At 34.4% G+C, this 21,692-nt stretch overlaps 1 protein-coding gene across 1 annotated transcript in view; it reads left to right on the top strand.

Annotated features, from left to right (window-relative positions):
- Positions 1-444: 444 nt before the first annotated feature.
- FZD3 (frizzled class receptor 3) overlaps positions 445-21,692 on the top strand; it is an 87,113-nt gene continuing 65,865 nt past the window's right edge. Inside the window, exons 1-2 of the mRNA XM_045774059.2 lie at positions 445-957; positions 21,319-21,515. Of these exons, the coding sequence (XP_045630015.2) occupies positions 769-957; positions 21,319-21,515 (386 nt within the window). The 5' untranslated portion in view covers positions 445-768. The remainder of the gene's footprint in view (positions 958-21,318; positions 21,516-21,692) is intronic.

The following is a 21,692-nucleotide window of genomic DNA, read 5'->3' as shown; positions in this document are numbered from 1 at the left end:
CAACAGCATAAGAACTTTTCAAAATGGATTAATTATATCTTGTGACAAATGAAAAACCACCTTTCTAGATAAGAAATTAAACCATAGGTTATATAAACAATTGAAGGAAGAAAATTTGCCTTTAAATTCTGGTTAAGGATTTTAGCATATCTATAGCATAAATGATAAAGTAGAGAAACTATATTATGTCTCTGAAATATCCATGTATTTTATCTATAAGGTCAGTATGATGTCTCTCATCAAAGATTGCTTTCTTTATTTCTCTTTCTCATAGTTCATTGTTGGTGTGCGGAAACACAACTGATTTTTGTATATTGACTTTGTATCCTGCAACTTTACTGAACTCATCAAAGACTTTAATATCAAGTCTACAATATTTTGAGAGGAAATCACTAATATCTCCCATTAAAAAAATACTTTTCAGATATTTCAATCAAAGGAAGAAATAGCTCTTCTCCTAAGATGGAATCTGTTGTTTGGGAATGTGGTTGATCAACTTGATATGTTGGCCAAATGTGCCCTATGTAATAAAATGAAAAGAAGAGACAAGATGATGTCATTTTCCCGTATTGTGAAACCAAAAACAAATGCCTTTTGTGAGACCAAGCTAACAAACCTCTGACGGTGCAAAGAGTATTTAACTGTTTGAAGAACTTAACAGTAAGATATAGAAGAAATATTTTCAAGCTGAGACCTGCAGGTGTATAAAGATCTAAAATACGTATTGAGTAGGCCTGATCATCCAAATCTCATTCAGATCCAGGAAGGATGGCTATGAGTTGGATTGTCTTCTACTTTTGGCCCTTGACTATGTTTGTGGGACATATAGGTGGGCACAGTTTGTTTTCTTGTGAACCCATTACCTTGAGGATGTGCCAAGATTTGCCTTATAATACTACCTTCATGCCTAATCTTCTGAATCACTATGACCAACAGACAGCAGCTTTAGCAATGGAGGTAAGACTTGATCTATTATTTGACATATCTTAGACGATGATTGTTATATTGTCTTACAAATCTAATGAATGTGTCTGATAAAAAAACAGAAGAATGTTATTTTTAACTATATCTTCTACATTAAGAAGTTATATATTGAGGTTCAAACTCTAATAGATTGAGGAATTCGTGTTTGAGGAGGGTTACTCGACCTATTTTTAGATATGCTTTTATAAAGAAATATGAAACACTGGAACATGGGAGATAGTAGCCATTCAGAAGTTTAAAATTGTCCAAGTTACGGTATGTTTATGTTTTTTCTGTTAGGCTGATAATAAAACCTCAGATATAGAATATAATAGTAGTCACAGTTCAGTCCTTAAGTATTGAAGGTAATGTGATCTTGTAAAATAAGTTCTTTGTTCAGCCTTTAGGTTGGTGGTTTATGGTATTTGAATTTTCTTAAAATTTTTAAAAATTTTTCTAGTTTTACCATCACATCAATTTAAGAATGATAACTCCTGATGAACAAAAAAGGTTTGGTTGTATAAATTATCTGTTCTCAACCTATCCAACTTTTATGAAAATGTGTTGCCTTACCTGAATTTTTCTAATGGTAATTCTTCAGGTAACTTTGTAATGATTTTACTTTAGAAGCTATGACAAATTAATGAATATAGTTAACCATAGCTTTAAATAAGTATGCATGCATTTCTGTAGAGGTTTTAGAATTGGGACAAGGACATTGTGGGCAAGGATAATATGTTTACCAGATAGGAACTAGGAGACAGCAGATGGTGGCAATAGGGAGCATAGGCTTTGGAATTATACAAACCTGGTTTAAATTCCAGCTCTCCCACTTTCTAGCTTTATTACTTTGGGTAAATTATGTGAACTTTCTTACCATAGTTTCTTTGCTTGTAAAATGGAGCTAATAATAATTATACAGAGAATATTTTGTAGTTTAGTCTGTAATCTGTTGTTATAGTGCTTTCAGCACATTGAAGCCTACATGTTTTGGAATGCTTCATTTTATGGTAAAACCCAAAGGTTCATTACTTCCAAGTAGACAGACATAAATGTGTCTGGGAAAATTTGTAGAAAGATTATTATTTATAGATTTTGAAATGTGGAGGGCATCTTACATATTCTAAATATATGAAAATATTATAGAGGTTGAACAAAACATTTTCTGCTCTTCTGACTATATAAGGTCTAACTGGTAATGAGAGATTTGGTATAGACTATCAAATTAGGATATGAAAATGGGTATTGGTTTAATACATTAATTTGGTTCTGAACATAGTAGTCCTTAGTGTGTATTAAAACCATCGTCTTACCAAAAAAAATTGGAGTAGGAATACCTTAGTTTTTAGTATCATTATAAGTCAGTATAAGTCTTTTAGAAAGCAAATAGGGTAGTAAGAAGCAAGTCATCAAGATATTTGAACTGATTTGGGTTCAACTTCTGTCTCGGCTTTGTAGTAACTTTGGACTTTGAACAAGACACTTAACAAGTCCCTTAGCCTTGGTTCCTTCATTTGTGAAAAGGCAGTAATAACATAAAAAACCTCAAAGGGCTGTTAGGATTAAACTTATAAAATAGCTAGCAGTGTATGGCACACAGTAGGTTAACTTCAAATGTTAATTCTATTCCAAATTCCATTTCTAAATGATCTTAAAGAGAAAGTACTAGAAAGATAATATATTTGTTCCTAGTGAACTTGCATTCCTAGATGTAGGCCCTTGGGACATTCATAATAATGGCATAGTAAGCTATCACTACCTACTTCTCAAATTTGCCTATGTAGTCTAGATATTTTATTGGCAATAAGGTTGCTTCTGCTTAAATTCCACATATTCTGGGGAGAGCATCAAAGAGGGCAATATTTTCTAAGAGAAAGCTCTAGTTCTTTGAAGTAAATAATGTTGCAGATAGTTGTTTGTTGCGTGGTTGTCATATCAAGACAATGATGCCACTGACAGAATTGTCAGACAGTTTGAGAGTATAAAGTTTCTGTAATAGCAAAGGACATGGAAACTCAGCAGTTTCCATCCTTCCAGATGGAAGTAAGCATTTTGGGGTCCTTACAAGCACTTGAATCTGCTGATGACACCCTCTATCTCTGATCTTAGAATGTATCTGTCAACTTTTACCAGGAGCAAGTAATTGGAACAAACAATTGAAGCACATTTTTGAGTGTTCACTGTGGGGCGGTGAATTGAAAGATAATTTCTTAGGGCTAGCATCTTTCTGCTGGCCTGTGCTTCACGTCTGCCTTGGGTTCATTCCTGTACTGATTTGGTGAATCACAATGAGTGCCTGGAATAGAATAGTATATGGCAGTGAGCTAGGATACCACAGATGAGAGAAAGTACAGAATCTGGGTTATTTCAAATATGATTACTCCCAGTCAGTCAGTTGGCTGTTCCTTCATTGTAGGTATAAGATTCTTAGTCTGTACCTTCATTGAAATTGGGACATGTTTAAATAAATGGGATAACATAAGTGTAAGTCATTAAGTTGGAAAAGATCTTTGCTGGTATGTTTATTATTTCTCTCTCTGTCCCCTCTAAAACATCTATACACAAACACACTAAATTTTTATGAGTTCTTAACTTGATATCTTTTCCCTTATCAGTGGCTTTTGATAGAAAAAAAAAAAATCTCATTCCTGAGTTTCCTAAAGCATTTTGAGCTGTCCAAATTGCTAAGTAAATTTTTGGGAGCTATCCAGCATGGACAACAAAATGTCAACAAATTGTTAGTAACTTCTTTACCAACCACACATTATCAGGTATTTATGACTGCAGTGGTAATAAGAGATCTGAACAGCCTTTCCCCCTGTACTGGATAATTAAATACAGTCGAATAAGAAGGAGACAGTTTAGTGAAAAAAGCATTGAAATGGGGATAGAAAATTTGTATTTTGCCACTAACTGATTTTGTAACTTCTTTATGTTGGTTTCCTCTAGGAAGTGAATTTTTTTCCTTGTCCATTTTACAAGGTTGTTAAGATTAAATGATGTGGGACACCTGGGCGGCTCAGTTGGTTAAGCATCTGCCTTTGGCTCAGGTCATGATCCCAGGGTCCTGGGATTGAGTCCCACATCAGGTTCCTTGCTCAGCGGGGAGTCTGCTTCTCCCTCTGCCTGTCCCTTCCCCTGCTTGTGCGCTCGCTCTCTCTCTCTCTCTCTGACAAATAAATAAGATCTTAAAAAAAAAAAAAAGGTCAAATGATGTAAGTGGTATGTATATTTAAAAACTTTGAAAAGTTAAAGTGCTGTGTGAATGCAAGGCAGTAGTCCTTGTTGCCTATCACCCTGTTTAACTTCAGTTAGTGTGTGGAACAAGCATCCATCTCTTTACGAGGTTGATCACTTGTCTACTCTTTTTTTTTTTTTTTGAGAATAAGAGAGAGGGAGCCCACGCACGTGAGTTAAACGTGGGGGTAGGCAGAGGGAGAGAGAGAGAATCTCAAGCAGCAGCCGCCACGCCCAATGTAGTGCCTAATGTGGGGCTCGATCCCATTACCCTGAGATCATGACCTGAGCCAAAATCAAGAGTTGGACACTTAACCGAGCCACCCAGTAGCCCCTACTCTTTTTTTTTTTTTTTTTAAGAAACTAGACCTCTATAGGATAATCAGAGGAAAAAACTCGGGATTGTTTGTATTTTCCTCCATTTCCTGTTTTCTTTTGTCATCCTCATTAAAGATTTTCTATAGCATGGAAAGCTTGCAGTGGAATACAACCTACAGGGAACACAGAACCTAAAAGCTCAAAATTCTGGTATCTTTGATGACTCATTAAGAACAAAGCATGTTTGAACCAGTCTTCATGTTATCCAAACTCAAACTAACTTAAAAAAAAAAACCTTTTTGTTATAGGTAATTTCAGTTATATAGAAATATAGATAAGATAGTATAATGGACACCATATACCCATTACCTATCATCCAGCTTCAAAAATTATCAACTCACAGCTAGTTTTGTTTCATTTATGATTGCACATCCGGCTGGGTTACTTTGAAGCAAGTCTCAAACACCGTAATTTCATCTGTAAATATTTCTGTATATATCTCTAAAAAGTAAGAACTATTTCAAAATATACAAACACCATATCTTTATCACTTCCTCCATATCATCAACTCTCCAGTTAATGTTCAGATTACTCTGATCATTTCACAGTTTTTTTTATAGTTGGCTTTTCAAATCAGGATTCATATATTGCATTCAATTGATATGTCTCTTAAGTTTCTTTTAATATAATTTCTCCTTCCCTTTCTTCTCTTTTTTCTTGTAATATGTTTACTCTATAGAGTTTCCCATAGTCTTTATTTTGCCGATTGCATCCCTGTTGTTTTATTTACCATGTTCCTCTGTCTCCTTTTTTGATTTTTTTTTTAAAGAATACTTTATAGGCACATAATATCTGGTTGTCACTCTTTATAATTTTGGCAGCCATTCACGATCATCCCTTAGTTTGACAATTTCATTAAAGTTTTGTGAAATGGTGATATTCTAATTCTGTCATTCTTCCTTTCTCAGCTGGAATGTTTTATAAACAAATTTTTTCTCATTGACTATTGGGCTACAGAGTTACTCTTATGTACAGTTTATATAAGAAAGGATAAATACCTGATCATTCTCCTATATTAATTATTTTTTTTAAAGATTTTATTTATTTATTTGACAGAGAGAGGTAGAGAGAGGGAACACAAGCAGGGGGAGTGGGTGAGGGAGAAGCAGGCTTCTCGCTGAGCAGGGAACCCAGTGCAGGGCTCGATCCCAGGACCTGGGATCATGACCTGAGCCGAAGGCAGATGCTTAACGGCTGAGCCACCCAGGCGCCCCCATATATTAATTAGTTTTCAAGATGAGTCGATTCCCAAACATCCTTCAAAGGTGACCAATGAAGTCTTTTTTCTTTTTTTTCAAAGTATCATTATAAACTCATGGATTTAACTTATTTGATGTGTTTCAATCCATTTAACTTATTTGATGTGTTTCAATCCATTGCGTTATTATTCTTCCTCCTGGGGCACTGTCTTTTGTAGTGGGAGCCTCTTCAAGGTAGCTCCTGGTTTTTGACACTACCCTGGTAGTGTGTCATAGCTTCCTTGCTTTCTGGTATGATCCAAAGAAACTTTTTTCTTAAAATTCTTCCTCAAATTTTGAATCAGAGATTTCTCTAGAAAACACTGGTTCCTTTTAGTTGAAAATGATATTGAGAGACCACTATCTAGGTGCTAAGCCTACTGACACTAGGTTAGTCATTTTTAGGCCTATTTGTGGACAAATAAGCCTAATTTTTTTTTTTTTAAAGAAAGTACATCATGAGTTTATACCGATACTTTCAATTCAAATAATATTGCGAGTTTTTAACATTTTAAGATCTTGTTTCTCTTTTTTCTTATACTAAAGCTTTATATACATGTACATTATATGATTTAAGAATAATAACATTACTACTAACAATATGATTACTGAAAGCAGTTTGATTTTTTTGTACTTCTTTTTGTCCTTAGGGATGTAACTGACCAAGGACATACAGTCAGATTATTGTATTTTAAAGTTAAATACTTCTGTGTGTGGTTGAACTCAATACACATTTAGATGCATATGTCTCATTTTTTGAGGAATGACTTAAAAATTTTTTTTTTGGTTTAAGTTTCTTTCTTTCTAATTTATTGTGTTTTAAAACTTTATATATATAACATAAGATACATTCAGAGAAGTCTAGTTTCTGGCCCTTTTCCCTCTACCTTGTTCTTTCCTTTCCTCTTAAACATAGTCATTTAAAGTTTTTTGTTTATTCTTCCATTAAAAAATTGTAAGTATAATATATTTACATAAAATGTTTATAAAATATCTGTCCATGTATATCCTTTCACCTTTCTTTGATAATAGTGTTATACTATTTTTTTCTATCTTTTTTCATTTAACAATAGATGGTGGATATTCCATAGTAGTAATTATAGATATTGCTTATTAAAATTTTTTTTTTAGAAATGGCAAAATACATACAAACTTCACCATTCCGATCCTTTTAGGTGTATAGTTCAATGGCATTAAGTGTATTCATCTTGTTATGCAGTCATCACCACTATTTATCTCTAGCACTTTTTAATCTAACAGAACTGAAACTGTGTACCAAGTAAACAATACTCCCCATTCTCCCCTCCTCCAAGCCCCTGGCAAATTTCTCTCTGAATTTAACTACTCTTGGTACCAAATACAGGAGGAATCATACATATTTGTCCTTTTGTGACTGGCTTATTTCACTTATAATGTCTTCAAGGTTTATCCAAGTAGCATATGCCAGAATTTCCTTCCTGTTTAAAGCCAAATAATATTCCATTGTATGTGTATACCACACTTTGTCTATCCACTCATCCATCAAACACTTGAGTTGCTTCTACCTTTTGGCTATTATGAATAATGCTGCTATGAACATGGGTGTAAAATACCTATTTGAGTCTCTGCTTTCAATTTTTGGGGCTATATATACCCAGAAGGTATATATATTCCTTGGACATATGATAATTCTATGTTTAATTTTTTGGGGAACCACCATACTGTTTTCTGTAGCAGCTGCTCCATTTTATATTCCCATCAGCAGTGCCACAAATGTTCTAATTTCTCCACATCCTCATCAACACTTGTTATTATCTGGTTTTGTCTTTCTTTCTTTCTTTCTTTCTTTCTTTCTTTCTTTCTTTCTTTCTTTCTTTCTTTTTTAATAGTCATCCTAGTGGGTGTTCAGTTGCCCTCATTTTTTTCTTTCAATTCCTTTTGATGGGCATTTGGGTTGTTTACAGTCTTTTCCTTTTGAAATCAGGGCTTGTCATTTTTCACCTTCGTATGCCTAACACCCAAAACGGTGCCTCATACATAGGAACTGCTAAACAAACTGCTAAAAAATAAAATGTTTGAATTAATTAACAAACTTTATAAACTAAGTCCCTTAAAAGATGATAGTCTTCGTCATATTTATATTATACCTAAGCACTAAATCTCCTTCAGTTGTAAATAGAAGTGTGCTTGATGGGGATGGTAATCCCAATACCAAGGGTAACATATAACTATGAACACTAGTATTTTACTTTGCCTTTTGAGGGGTGGGGAGTAGCTAATCAAAGTGACTCAGAGCTTTGGGCATCGTGTGTTTGTACTTATATGTGGTGTAATTAGGCAAAAGAACAGAGCAACCCGTCTTTCCCATCTCTAGGGCTTTAATGTTCCTTCTGCCTTAAATATTCTCTTCTTGATCTTTGTCAAAATTCTAATGGTTGTACCTGAAACATTATTAAGTAGGAAAAAAAAGATAGGAGTGGATAACATGTATGGTATCATCCTGTTTTTTTAAAAAAATATATATGTGCGTGTTTATGCGGAGTAAGTGATCTGGAAGGATTTTCACCAAGGCCAACAGTGGTTTTCCTGAATTAGCACAATTTATTTGTGTTTTCTGTGTCTTATTTAATGTTCGTATTTTTTTATTTTTCTGTAAGAAACACATGCTTTTAAAATAGTAAAATTAGTGCAGAAACTTTATTTTTAATAATCCCAACTGTTCTTTTTGTTTAGTTCTCATAGTACCCAAGAGTTAGTTTTTATTAAATATATTTTGATTGAATTACTGAAACACAAGGAAGAACTTGATAAATGCCACAAAAAAAGGCATAAAGTGCTAAGGGGATTCAAAAGAGAGAAGGATCTTCTGTGAAAGGGATCAATTGTAGACAGTATTTGAATGGGCCTTGAAAGATTTTTCTTGTTGTCTTTTGTAAGAGAATAGTGTAGTATACTCCTATGTAGTAGTAATTATTAACATTTTGTGGGTAGGCTTTTTAGAAAATGAAATTTTGTTGCAATTCATGGTTTATATTGTCAGAATACATGCATTAGCAGATTTATTTCCCTTACTGTCTTTTGTTTGGGTTTACTATTAATAAGGTGGTTTTCCCGAAGAAGAAAACAACAATCTAGTGAAGTGGCTTGAGAAGTCTGTTGTGTGACAGGGAAAGCAGTCAGGAATTAAGAATCTTCTAAATTGAAAAATGTACATACAAGTAGTGGAGAATTAATAGCATTTAGTTATTTCTGACTTTAAGGAAAAAAATAGCTTTTAGATTTTTTCTTTGATTTTCTTGTATGACAAATTATTCCTTTAAAATACTTATTTTCAATTAAACTATGAAGTGTGGTAGAATTTTGTTTGTAAGGTTTTATCTTTTGAGAGAGATGATAGTTTAGAACTGTTCATATTTGAAATATTAAAACTTCCTTAAAAGTCAAATTTTATGGCTCCTCTGGGAATTCCCCTTTGACTTAAGAAGATAAACGTGTTCCTCTCCTAATGGCAAATTTCTGTAAATCAACTTACTGAAATATTGTTGGAAAGTACTTAATACACTATCTCAAGACATTTTTTAAAACTAAGATTTGTAGAAGAAAAATCTGTAGGATTAAAGGTGTTTTTCAAACCTAGAATTTTTTAATACAAAATAATTCTTCAAGTTTTAGATCTTATTGAGAATTTATTTTTACATAAAAGGATTTTTTTAAAGATCTTATTTTAAATCACTTGAAATTATTCTAAAAAGTTGTTTTGAATAACTTCTTATTCTAATTTGGATCTGAAATAGAATGAATACCATTTTTTGAATTTCCAAGGCCATTCCACATTTAGTTTCACATTTAGTGAATTTAGTCATAATATTCCCAAACGCAATAGGATGCAGTTTCTGTGGTTACCAGACCCTTTGTAGAGTGACAAAGATTGGAATTCTGATTCTCATGAGTCAAATTTTGGCCTTTGACTCTGTCCCCTTTTCATACCCCTTGCTAAGCTTGGGCTGTTGCTGTGCTTGAAGGCTTGTCAGCTAGCAGGTTCCTATGGTAACAGGAATGGAAATTTGAAAGAAGAAAGAGAATGGGAGCACAAAGGCTTGGTTGATTTGAATTTGAACAAAGAATGGAAGGTTCCATGTAGTGCACCTTTGTTGTAGAAACCAGAAATTTAATTTTAGAAAGTTACTTTTCAGTTTGTAAACTTCCTATACCCTGGTCTTGATTTAGTGAACAAAAAAGTATTACTGTTTAAGGAGGTACACAGTAGGACTCTTTAAAAAAATTAATCAGTTCAATTGTTTTTCTATTTGATAGAGCTTTAATAGTATTATCAGATATATTCTCAACTTTACGGTATTCAGGCTACTCCTTTTAGTTTTGATTTTGCTGAGGTTAAAAAATGTTAGCGTTAAAACCAAGGCAATTTGCTCATTTGAAAAATACTAATATTTTTGTTTTTATATAACTGCTCTATTGAGGTATAATTAGTGTACAACAAACTTGACCCATTTAAAATGTTCACTGTTCTGATAAATGTATATACCGTAAAACCATCAACACAGTCAAAATACAGCACATTTCCATTACCTCAGAAGCTTTCTTGTGTGCCTTTGTAGTCTACTCCCTTCTTCACTCCCAGCTCCAAGCAACCACTGATCTGTTTTCTGTCACTGTGGATTAGTTTTCATTTTTTAGAGTTTTATATAAATGTAATCATACAATATCTACTTTTTTATGTCTGGTTTCCTTCACCCAGCATAATATTCATCCATGCTTTGTTTTGCTTTTTAATAACATCATTCCAGTTGACTTTCACTTGTTGAGAACAGGGCATTCAAATTCAGCAGGGTTCCTTAGGCCCACCATATATGACTGCTATAGCTCTGTTAACTTGCAGCTCTTCTAATCCCCTTTAAAGCTTTTACTGGGTTCTCTATGGTAACTGTTTTATATACTATTATTTATATGTTATTAAGACCATTTTACAGAGGAGAAAACTGAAGTTTAGAGAGGTTATGTGGAACAAATTGGTTAACTTCAAGGGCTCTTGATAGGAATGCCAGGGTCTTGACTCATGGGTCTGTCTTTGTAGCTCTGTGATGTTGGGCAAGTTACTTAATTTTAATGTCTCATTTTCTTCATATGTAGTATAAAATGTGATTAATAATTATAGTACCTACCTTATGGGATAATCAGGAGGATTAAATGAGATGATGTGTATAAGGCACTTAACTGCTTATCCCTTTAGTGTCAGTAAATCCTAGCTGAGCTACACAGCACAGGGTGCTTACAGCTAATAAGTGGCAAGAGCATAAACTTATAACTTTAGGCTCATTGCAGGCAGCACAAAATAATCACTCAAATCAATTTTATAATTCATCTATAATTCACAGATGGAGGTTTTACTAACATAGTAACATAACAATATCGGATTGGTTGCTATTTTATGTGTTGCTAAGTACCAAGCAAGTTTTGAGACTTAAGACATACATAAAAATAAAAACACATACATATGCATATACATATGATATATGTACATATGTCATCAATATGTGAATATAATAACATTTTTAACTTTTAATTTTAAAATAATGATAAACTCATGGGAAATTGCAAAGAGTACAGAGAAATTCTGTTACCCTACCTAGTCCCTGCCCCCTCCCCCAACTCCAGTCTTAGTATCTTATATAACTGTCATATAGCATAAAAACTAGGAAGTTAACCTTGGTATTATCATAGACTTTATCATATTTCACCAGTTTTTACATGTACTCATTTTTGTGTGTGCATATGCATGTGTCTGTGTGTGTAGTCTTTGCAATTTTTTTTTTAAAGTAAGCTCTATGCTCAACATGGGGCTTCAACTCACAACCCCTAGATCAAGAGTCTCATGCTCCACCGACTGAGCCAACTATGCGCTCCTAGTCTTTGCAATTTTATCACGTATATACATGTGTGTAGCCACTTCTACAGCTGAAGAACTGTTTTATCACCACTAAGGAACTCCTTTATGCTTCCATTCTCCCTCCTCCTTTTTCCCAATCCTGAGCAACCACTACTTTGTTCTCTTATCTATAATTTTGTCATTTCAAGAATGTTATATAAATGGAATCATACAGTGTGTAATCTTTTGAGATTTTTTTCATTTAGCATAATAATCATTTGAGATCCATACAAGTTCTATGTATCAATAGTTATTGTTTTTAATTTCTCAATATTTTGTTATACAGATATACCACAATTTGTTTAATCAGCCACCCACTGAAGAACATTTGGGTTGTTTTAGCTCTTTGCTTTTACAGATGAAGCTGTTATGACCATTGGTGTACAGGTTTTTGTACAGTCATGAATTTTTATTTTGGGGAGATAAATGCCCAGGAGTGTAATTGCTGGATCATATGAGAAGCATATGTTTGGAATTTTAAGAAACTGCTAAACTATTTTCCATAGTGGTTGTACCATTTTACATTCTCACTACCATTTGGTATTGTCATAATTTTTTATTTCAGTTCTAATATGTGTATTAGTGATATTTCATGTGGTTTTAATTTACATTTCCCTCATGGCTAACGATAATGAATGTCTTTTCATGTACTCATTTGCTATTTATATATCCTTTTTGGTAAAATGTCTGTTTATGTCTTTTGTTCATATTGCAATTGAATTGTTTATTTTTGAGTTTTGAGACTTGTGTATATAGTCTAGATACAAATCCATTGTTGAATATATGGTTCCAAATAGTTTATCCTAGTCTAGTATGTCTTTACATCCTTTTAACAAGGTCTTTAAGAGAACAGAAGTTTTAAATTTTAATTAAGTCCAGTTTACCTTTTTTTCCCTTTCTTTTATGTATTATCCTTTTGGTGTAAGAACTGTTTACCTAACTCTTGGTCTGGAAGATTTTTTCTTGTTTGTTTGTTTTAAGTTTTATAGTGTTTATGTTTTACATTTAAATCCATGCATCACTTTTGAGTTAATCTGTATAAGGTATGGTTCATTTTCTTGTCTATAAATATCCACCACCTCCAGCACCACTTGTTGAAAAAACTATCCTTTCACCATTGAATTACTTTCACTCCTTTCTCAAAAATCAGTTGTCCATCCTTATGTGGGTTTGATTCTGGGTTCTCTATTATGTTCTTTTTTTTTTTCCTTTTTTTTTTTTTTTTTTGAGATTTTATATATTTATTTGGCAGAGAGAGAGCCCAAGCAGGGGGAGTAGGAGAGGGAGAAGCAGGCTCCTAGCAGAGGAGCCTGATGTGGGGCTCGATCCCACAATGCCGGGATCACGCCCTGAGCCGAAGGCAGACGCTTAACCGCTGTGCCACCCAGGCGCCCCCAAGGAGGTGTTCTTTGTAGATACCTTGGGATTTTCTATGTAGACAGTAATGTTAACTGCAAATAGGAACAGGTTTATTTCTTTTTCCAATCTCTACACCTTTTATTTCCTTTTCTTGCTTTATTGTGTTGGCAGGATTTCCAGTACCATGTTGAATAAGAGTGGTAAGAGCAGACATCCTTCCCTTATTTCCAATCTTAGGGGTAAGCATCCATGTTTCATCATTAATTATGAAAGCTGTAGGGTGTTTGTAGATGCTCTTTATCAAGTTGAGGAAGTTACCCTCTATTTCTAGTTTGTTGAAAACTTAAAATCATGAGTGCTTTCTCAGCATCATTTGGTATGATAATGTGATTTTTCTGTTAGCCTGTTAATATGGGATTACATTAATTCACTTTTGAATATTGAACCAGCCTTGAATTTCTGGAGCAAACCCTATTAGGTTGTGGTATATAATGCTTTTACTATATATTTGGATTTGCTTTGCTACTATTTTGTTAAGGACTTTACATTTATGTTCATGAGGACTATTGGTCTGTAGTTTTCTTCTTTTGTATTATTTTTGTTTGGTTTTAATATTAAGCACCCCTTGCTTCACAGAATTAGTTGGGATGTGTTCCCTTCTTTGCTGTTTTTTTTTTTTTTTTAAGATTTTATTTTATTTATTTATTTATTTACTTATTTGACAGAAAGAGACAGCAAGAGAGGGAACACAAGTGGGGGGAGCTGAAGAGGGAGAAGCAGGCTCCCTGCTCAGCAGGGAGCCGGTGTGGGGCTCCATCCCAGGACACTGGGATCATGACCTGAGCCAAGGGCAGACACCCAACGACTGAGCCACCCAGTCACCCCCCTTCTTTGCTATTTTCTTGAAGAGATTGTTTAGAATTGGTGTTAATTATTGTTTAAATATTGTTAGATTTTATCTATGAAACCATCTGACCTGGACATTTCTTTTTCTGGAGGTTTTTTTAACCACAAATTCAAATTCTTTAGTTGTTACAGGACTATTCAGAATATCAGTTTCATCTTGGGTGAGTTTTGGTAATCTGCCTTTGAGGAGTTGGTCTACTTCATCTAAGGCGTCTAGTTTATGCATAGAGTTGTTTGTAATATTCCCTTATTGTCTACGTAATGCCTGCAGAGCCTCAGTGACATCTTCTCTTTTATTCTTGATATTGGTAATTTGTGTTTTTCCTTTTTCTTTAATCTTGTCAGAAACTTATTAATTTTATTGGTAGTTTCAAAGAACCGGCTCTTATTTGAGAATTCTTCTTTATTGCTTTTCTGTTTTCAGGTTCATTGATTTTTTTCTTCTTTTATTTCCTTCCCTTTGCTTTATTTGCTCTCTAGGCTATTATGAATAATGCTGTTTTGCTGTGAAAATTCATATACAAGTTTTGATTTGAACATCATTTTTAATTATTTTGGCATGTACGTAGGAGTGGAATTGCTGGATCATATGATAATCTATGTTTAACTTCTTAAGGAATTGCCAGATTGTTTTCTATCGTGGTTGCATGATTTTACATTCCCACAGCAACACATGAGGGTTCTGATTTCTCCGTGTCCTTGTCAACACTTGTTATTTTCTGTTTTTTAGATTAGCTATCTTAGTGGGTGTAATGTAGTATCTCATTGTGGTTTTGATTTGCATTTCCCTAATGACTAATGACATTGAATGTCTTTTCATGTATTTATTGGCCATTGCATAACTTCTTTGGAGAAATGTCTATTCAAGTTTTTTGCCCATTCAATAAATTGGTTGTCTTTTTGTTGAGTTGTGGGAGTTCTTTTTGTATTCTGTATGCTAGACCCTTACCAGATAGGTTTTATAAAATTTTTTTTCCATTTTTGTGGGTTGTCTATGTACTCTCCTGATAATGTCCTTAGATACGTGAAAGCATTCTATTTTGACGAAGTCTAATGTATCTTATTTTTTCCTTTGTGCTTGTGCACTTGTTATTGTCAAATCTAAGAAATCATTGCCAAATCCAAGGTCATGAAGATTTACCTCTTTACATTTGCACTGTGCAGCAACCACAACCAACAAGGAAGCCCTTTTGCCCTACAACACTCCTTATTGAGAAAGTTTAAACTCATGTTTACTGTAAAGGAGAATGGTGAAATGAATCCCATCAATTATCAGAGAACAGGTATTGAGGGGTGAATTTGGAACTGAGAGATAAAAGTTTGGTAACTGGAACACAAGTCACCTATGAATAATGATAGTTTCTTTCTTTCTGATTCATGTACCTTTAATTTTTATATTTCTTTCCTTCTAATTCTTTTACCTTTTATTTCTTTTTCTTTTCTTACTGCCCTGGTGAGGACTTTCAATACAGTGTTAAATGAGATGGTGATAACAGGTACTTTTGCCTCCTCCTCGATTTTGGGAAGCTTTCAGTAATTTACCACCAGCTATGAGGTTTGCTATGGTTTGATGCATGTACTTTCCAGAAGATTTGAGGAAATTTCTTCTTACTATGCAAAGAGTTTTCATAATAAATGGGTGTTGAATTTCATCTAATACTTTTACTACATCTATATTATTAATGAATCATGCGGTTTTCCCCCTTTTTCTGTTAATGCCATTAATTACATTAACTGGTTTTTCAGATTTTTTTTTTTAAAGATTTTATTTATTTATTTATTTGACAGAGAGCCAGCCAGCAAGAGAGGGAACACAAGCAGGGGAGTGGGAGAGGAAGAAGCAGGCTTCCCGCTGAGCAGGGAGCCCAGTGCGGCTCGATCCCAGAACCCTGGGGTCAGGCCCTGAGCCTTTGACCCAAAGGCAGATGCTTAATGACTGAGCCACCCAGGCGCCCCCTGGTTTTTCAGATGTTAATCAGTGTTCTATCTTTAGGAAAAAAAGTTCATTTGGTGTGGTATATTACTCCTTTTTTACATATTCTGGATTAATTAACTGATATAATTTTTATATCCATGATCATGAGGAATAATTTTCCTCCTTAGATAGTTCTTGTTGGATTTTGTTATAAAATTTAGGCTGATTTCATTAGATGAATTGAGAAAGTTCCTTTTTCCCCCTTTTTAGGAAGAGATTGTGTGTGATTACTGCAGCTTCTTGCTTTGATGTTTGACAGATTTTTCTAGTGAAGCATCTTAGCCTAGGGTTTTCTTTGGGGGGAATCATAATAATGGATTAAATTTCTTTGTAGTTGGAAGGTAAACTTTTATGAGTTTTGGTAAATTGATTTTTTCCCCAAGGCATTTGTTCATTTCATCATGTCAAGTTTATTATTTATGGTATCTACATTATTTTTCTAGTAATGTTCTCTTCTTCATTCTTGATATTGATAATTCAAGTTGTTTCTTTTCTTGTTATTGCCTTATACATTCCCCAAGTTTGGCCATTCTTTTTCTAGCTCTTGAGATGGAGCTTAGATCATTGATTGTTTTCAGGCTTTCTTATTTTCTGATATGTGTATATCAGATTGTAAATTTTCTCTGACTACTGCTTTTGCTGATATTTTCTTTATTTACTTTTATATATAGATTATATAATCTATATAATTATATATACAACTTCCATTTCAGTTATGATTCCCCTTGTTGATTATGGGTTATTTAGAACTTTGTTGTCTAATTTCCAAATTTTCAAGCAGTTGGGGTTGTGCTCTTTCTGTAATTGATTTATACTTTAATTACATTTTAGTCATAGAACCTTCTGTGAATGATTTTAATTCTCTGAAGTTTGTTGTGGCGTGCTTTAGAATCTAGAACATGGCCAATTTTGATAAAGATTCCATGTGTCTGTTAAATTGGTTCCAGTCATTGTCAGACGTCATGATTATACATGTTATTTAGATTACATTTGTAATTGGCTTGTTTAGATTTTCTGTATTCTTAAAGAATTTTTGTATTACTCTTCTGTCAGTTACTGAGAGAAGTGTATAAATCTCTCACTCTGAGTGTGGCTTTGTACATTTTCCCTTTTAGTTTTGTCTGTTTTTGATTAAAATAATTTGAAGCTATGTTAAGCGGTACATATATGTTTAGATTTGCTTTTTAGTATTGGTGAATTGATTCTTTTGTCTTATGAAATGCCCTTTATCTCTGGGAACACTTCTTGTCATAAAATCTACTTTTTCTTTTGGTTAGTTCTTGCATTAACATTTACCTTTCTTTTACTTTTAACCTGTTTCTTTATATTGAAAAATGTGTCTTTGTAAACAGCATCATTTTTTGTTTTTGTTTTTTAAAGATTTTATTTATTTATTCGACAGAGACAGAGACAGCCAGCGAGAGAGGGAACACAAGCAGGGGGAGTGGGAGAGGAAGAAGCAGGCTCATAGCGGAAGAGCCTGATGTGGGGCTCAATCCCAGAACACTGAGATCACGCCCTGAGCCGAAGGCAGATGCTTAACCACTGTGCCACCCAGGCGCCCCTGTTTTGGTTTTTACCTAGTCCAAAAGTCTTCGTCTTTTATAGAATTTTTTTTAAGATTTTATTTATTTATTTGACAGAGAGAGAGCACAACAGGGGGAGCAGCAGGCAGAGGGAGAGACAGAAGTAGGCTCCCCTAAGAGCAGGGAGCCCGATGCGGGGCTCGATCCCAGAACTCTGGGATCGTGACCCAAGCTGAAGGCAGATGCTTAACCAACTGAGCTACCCAGGCACCCCTTACTTAGAGTTTTTAATCCATATATATCTAACATAATTACTGGTGTACTTGGGCTAATATTTACTATCTTACTATTAGATTTCAGTGTGTCCAAACTGTTTTGCATTTCTTTTTCTCTCCAGTTCTGCCTTTTTTTGTGTTATACTGTTTCCCTTTGTTTACCTCAGTGTGCATTCTTTTATTGTTTACCCTGGAAATTATGATACACACCTATGACTTATAATACTCTAATGTAATCATTTTAACCACTACCCCATTAGTGTTCCTCTGGTCTCCCATCTTTTCCATTTTATTATTATACATATTAATATACCTGTGTTTTGGCAGCGCCTGGGTGGCTCAGTTGGTTCAGTGTCTGCTTTCAGCTCAGGTCATGAACTCAAGAGTACTGGGGTCGAGCCCAGCATCGGGCTCCTTGCTCAGTGGGGAGCCTGCTTCTCCTTCTCCCTCTGCCTGCTGCTCCCCCTGCTTGTGCTCTCTCTCTCTCTCCCTATCTCTCTCTCCCTGTCAAATAAATAAATAAAATCTTAAAAATTATACACACACACACACACACACACACACACACCTATGTTTTGTATGTATTTTAAGACATTATTATTTTTTATTGGTACAGGGAGTATTTGTTTATATTTTCCCACATATTCACCCCTTTTGTTACTTTTACGTGCTTTTGAGTTTTCATCTTTGATCATGTTCCTTCTGTCTGAAGAACTCTTAGGTATTCCTTGTAGTGCAGGTTTGCTGATGACTAATTTTCTCCCATTTTTTTGTCTGTCTGAAAATGTCTTTACTTTGCCTTCATTTATGAAGGATCTTTTTGCTGGCTATAGACTTACAAGTTTGCAGTTATTTTTCCTTAGCTCTTTAAGTAAGTCATTCTATTGTTTTATGGTTTTCCAAAGTCAGCTCTGAGTGTTAACTGTTGCTCTGTTAAAAGTAAGTTGTCTTCCCCCCCCCATCCTCCCATTGGCTGCTTTTCAGATATTTTTCTTCAGTTTTCAACAATTTAACATTTGCCTGGGTGTGATTTTCTTGTATTTATCCTTTTTGGGGGTTTGCAGAAGATTTTGAATCTGTAGATTGTTGTCTTCAATTAGTTTTGGAAAATTCTCAGTCATCATCTTTTAATATAGTGCCTCTGCCCATTCTCTTTCTCCCCACCTTTTGAGATTCCAGCTATACATATCTTAGGCTTTTCCATGTTTTACATTTCTCTTGTTTTTTTTTTTTTAATGTATTTTTCAGTATTTTTTGGTCTGTGTGCTTCTGTTTGGATATTTCCTATTGCCTTGTTTCCTGTTTTGCCTGCTCTGTCTTCTGATAAATCTAATGAGTTCTTAATTCCAAGTTGTGTCTTTCACTTATAAAATTTCCACTTGATTCCTTTTATAATAGATTTCAGTTTCTAGGGAAATTCTTCATTTTTATTTTCTTGAACATATTTGACATAGTTATATACAGTCTTGTATATTAAGTTCAATAGCTGGATCACCAAAACATTGTAATTTTTTTCTTGGTTTTAATCATATGGCCCTGTCTCCTTTCTCTTTCTCTTTTTCTTTTTTTTTTTTTAAGATTTTATTTATTTATTTAAGATGGGGGGAGAGAGAGTGCACACAAGCAGGGTGGGGAGGAGCAGAGGGAGAGGGAGAAATAGACTGCTCGCTGAGCAGAAGGCCCAGTGCTGGGTGGATCCCAGGACCCTGAGATCATGACCTGAGCCACCCAGGCACCGCATATGGCCCTGTCTCTTGAAATACCTAGTAATTTTTTTGAGTGGTAGACATTACAAAATGTTGGTGAGGTTGATGATGTTATATTACTCCAGAGAAGGTCACCCTTTCTTCTAATTAACAGATAAATGGTGGATCACCTTAATTCCATCAGGGACTGAGCTGAGTTGAGACTGGGTTGCACTTTTGGTAGGTCTCTGCCTCCCTCTGATTTGCCACTGCAACTAGAGTGTAGCTCTTCCGAGGTTTCCAGATAAGAGAGTCTGGTATGTTCAGTTCCCCTGGCAGGACTTGAACTCTAATCCATGTTTCTTCGGTGCGATAAAACTGCCAAGATCTCCACTCTGCTTTTCAGAGCCTTTCTGCTTAGCTTCTTAGCTCCTTCCTCATGCAGCTTCAGAATTTTCAGATTTCTTGAAGGGAAAATTGGCTCTGTGTCAGACTCAATACTTGGCACTTACCCTTCTTATCATGTCTTATTCCTTTCATTTTGAATTTTGTCTAGCCTTGTATGACCACCAAAGCAGTGCTGGATTGTAGCACCAGCCTAGTCAAAGCTTGATTCTCAGCCTCTTGCCTTATGCCCAGATTCAACAAATGCCTCCCTGGAAAAGCAGCTGCTCTTACCAGCCACCTTTCCATGTTTCCTGCTCTTTGTATTCTTGATCCGTCTAGTTCTTTTGCTTCAACAGTTCTTGAGTAGCTTTAAGTAGATGCTTTAAAGCTGTTTTTCTATATTTTAAAATTGTTCTTGATGGAAACATTGGTTTAACACAAGCTACTTCTTCATCCTAGGGAGTGATGGTTACATATATGTTGGGTACTGTGTCCATTATACAGTTAACTCCTCAGTTTCTTTAAGTGACTCTTGGTTTTCTGACTGTGTCTTGTATAGGAAGCCTTTGGAAAATATTATACATCAACATTAAAATTGACTGATTCTTACTCAGTAGAAAGGCTTAGTGGTGAGAATTAATCTGTTACCAATTCAAAATCAGCAATGACTCTGAAACTATTATATAAATGAGTAGAAAAATATTTGATAGTAAAAAAACTCAGATGCTTATTTATTGGGATATTTGATCTATTCCTGTGGTTATAATGTTTATTTAAGCATAGTTTTATGTTTGGGGCCACTGTTTTTTCCTTTTGTTTCCTTAATATCAGCTTACAGTGTTAGTTCTGTTTACATCATGTGTTACCAGTTTAAAAAAATTTTTAATGTAACAAGAACAAGAAAATATGAGACTAATGTGAGAGATCCTTCCCTCTCCCTCGCTCTCAAAATAACTACTGCTATGTATAACTATTTCTTTTCCTCCACCCCCACTCCCTTTCCTCTTTTAGCATTTGTCTGCTCTCTCCTGTTGATACTTGTTAGTTGAAGAAAATGTAGAAATTGAAATACATGAAAAGAAGAAAATTAAAATCTCTTATAATCCTGTCACCAAGCAATAATCACTTTTTTGAGCATTTGGCACATATCTTTTATGGTTTTTTTTTTTTCTATGTAAAATGGATCATACTGTGATTCTAAGCCCTGCCTCTTCATTAATATCACCTCTAACAATTAAAATATACATGTAGATTCTGAAATACACCTCAGTCTTAACCAATTCAGAATCTTTAGGGATATAGCTAAGAGGATTTTGTTTCAAAAACCAAGAACTTTCCTTCAGAGATTTTAATAACCTTCAGAAATTTTTAAAATGGAAAAAAAAGAATATTGTAATATTCTATATAGGAAGCTTTAACTTGTATACAGTTCTTTCTCTAATTATTCAATTTTAACTTTTTCCTAGCCATTCCACCCAATGGTGAATCTGGATTGTTCTCGGGATTTTCGGCCATTTCTTTGTGCACTCTATGCTCCTATTTGTATGGAATATGGACGTGTCACACTTCCCTGTCGTAGGCTGTGTCAGCGGGCTTACAGTGAGTGTTCGGAGCTCATGGAGATGTTTGGTGTTCCTTGGCCTGAAGATATGGAATGCAGTAGGTGCGAAAATCATAGATTTTCATGGATCGTTACTTAATGCTACAGTATGTTTAAAATTACTTGTCTTCTAGTTCGTCAGTTTTTAAAAATTTTTTTGAAGTATAAGTCTTAATTTTGAATAGTAGTTTCATGGCCTCAGAATTGTTCATTTCCTTAGGAACTTGAAATCACTAAATG

The sequence above is a fragment of the Ursus americanus genome, chromosome 13 (genome assembly GCF_024610735.1).
Source record: "Ursus americanus isolate L20-20 chromosome 13, mUrsAme1.1.p, whole genome shotgun sequence".
Classification (NCBI taxonomy): domain Eukaryota; kingdom Metazoa; phylum Chordata; class Mammalia; order Carnivora; family Ursidae; genus Ursus; species Ursus americanus.
Note: the sequence above shows the minus strand (reverse complement) of the source record. Positions and strands in the feature narration are given on the sequence as shown.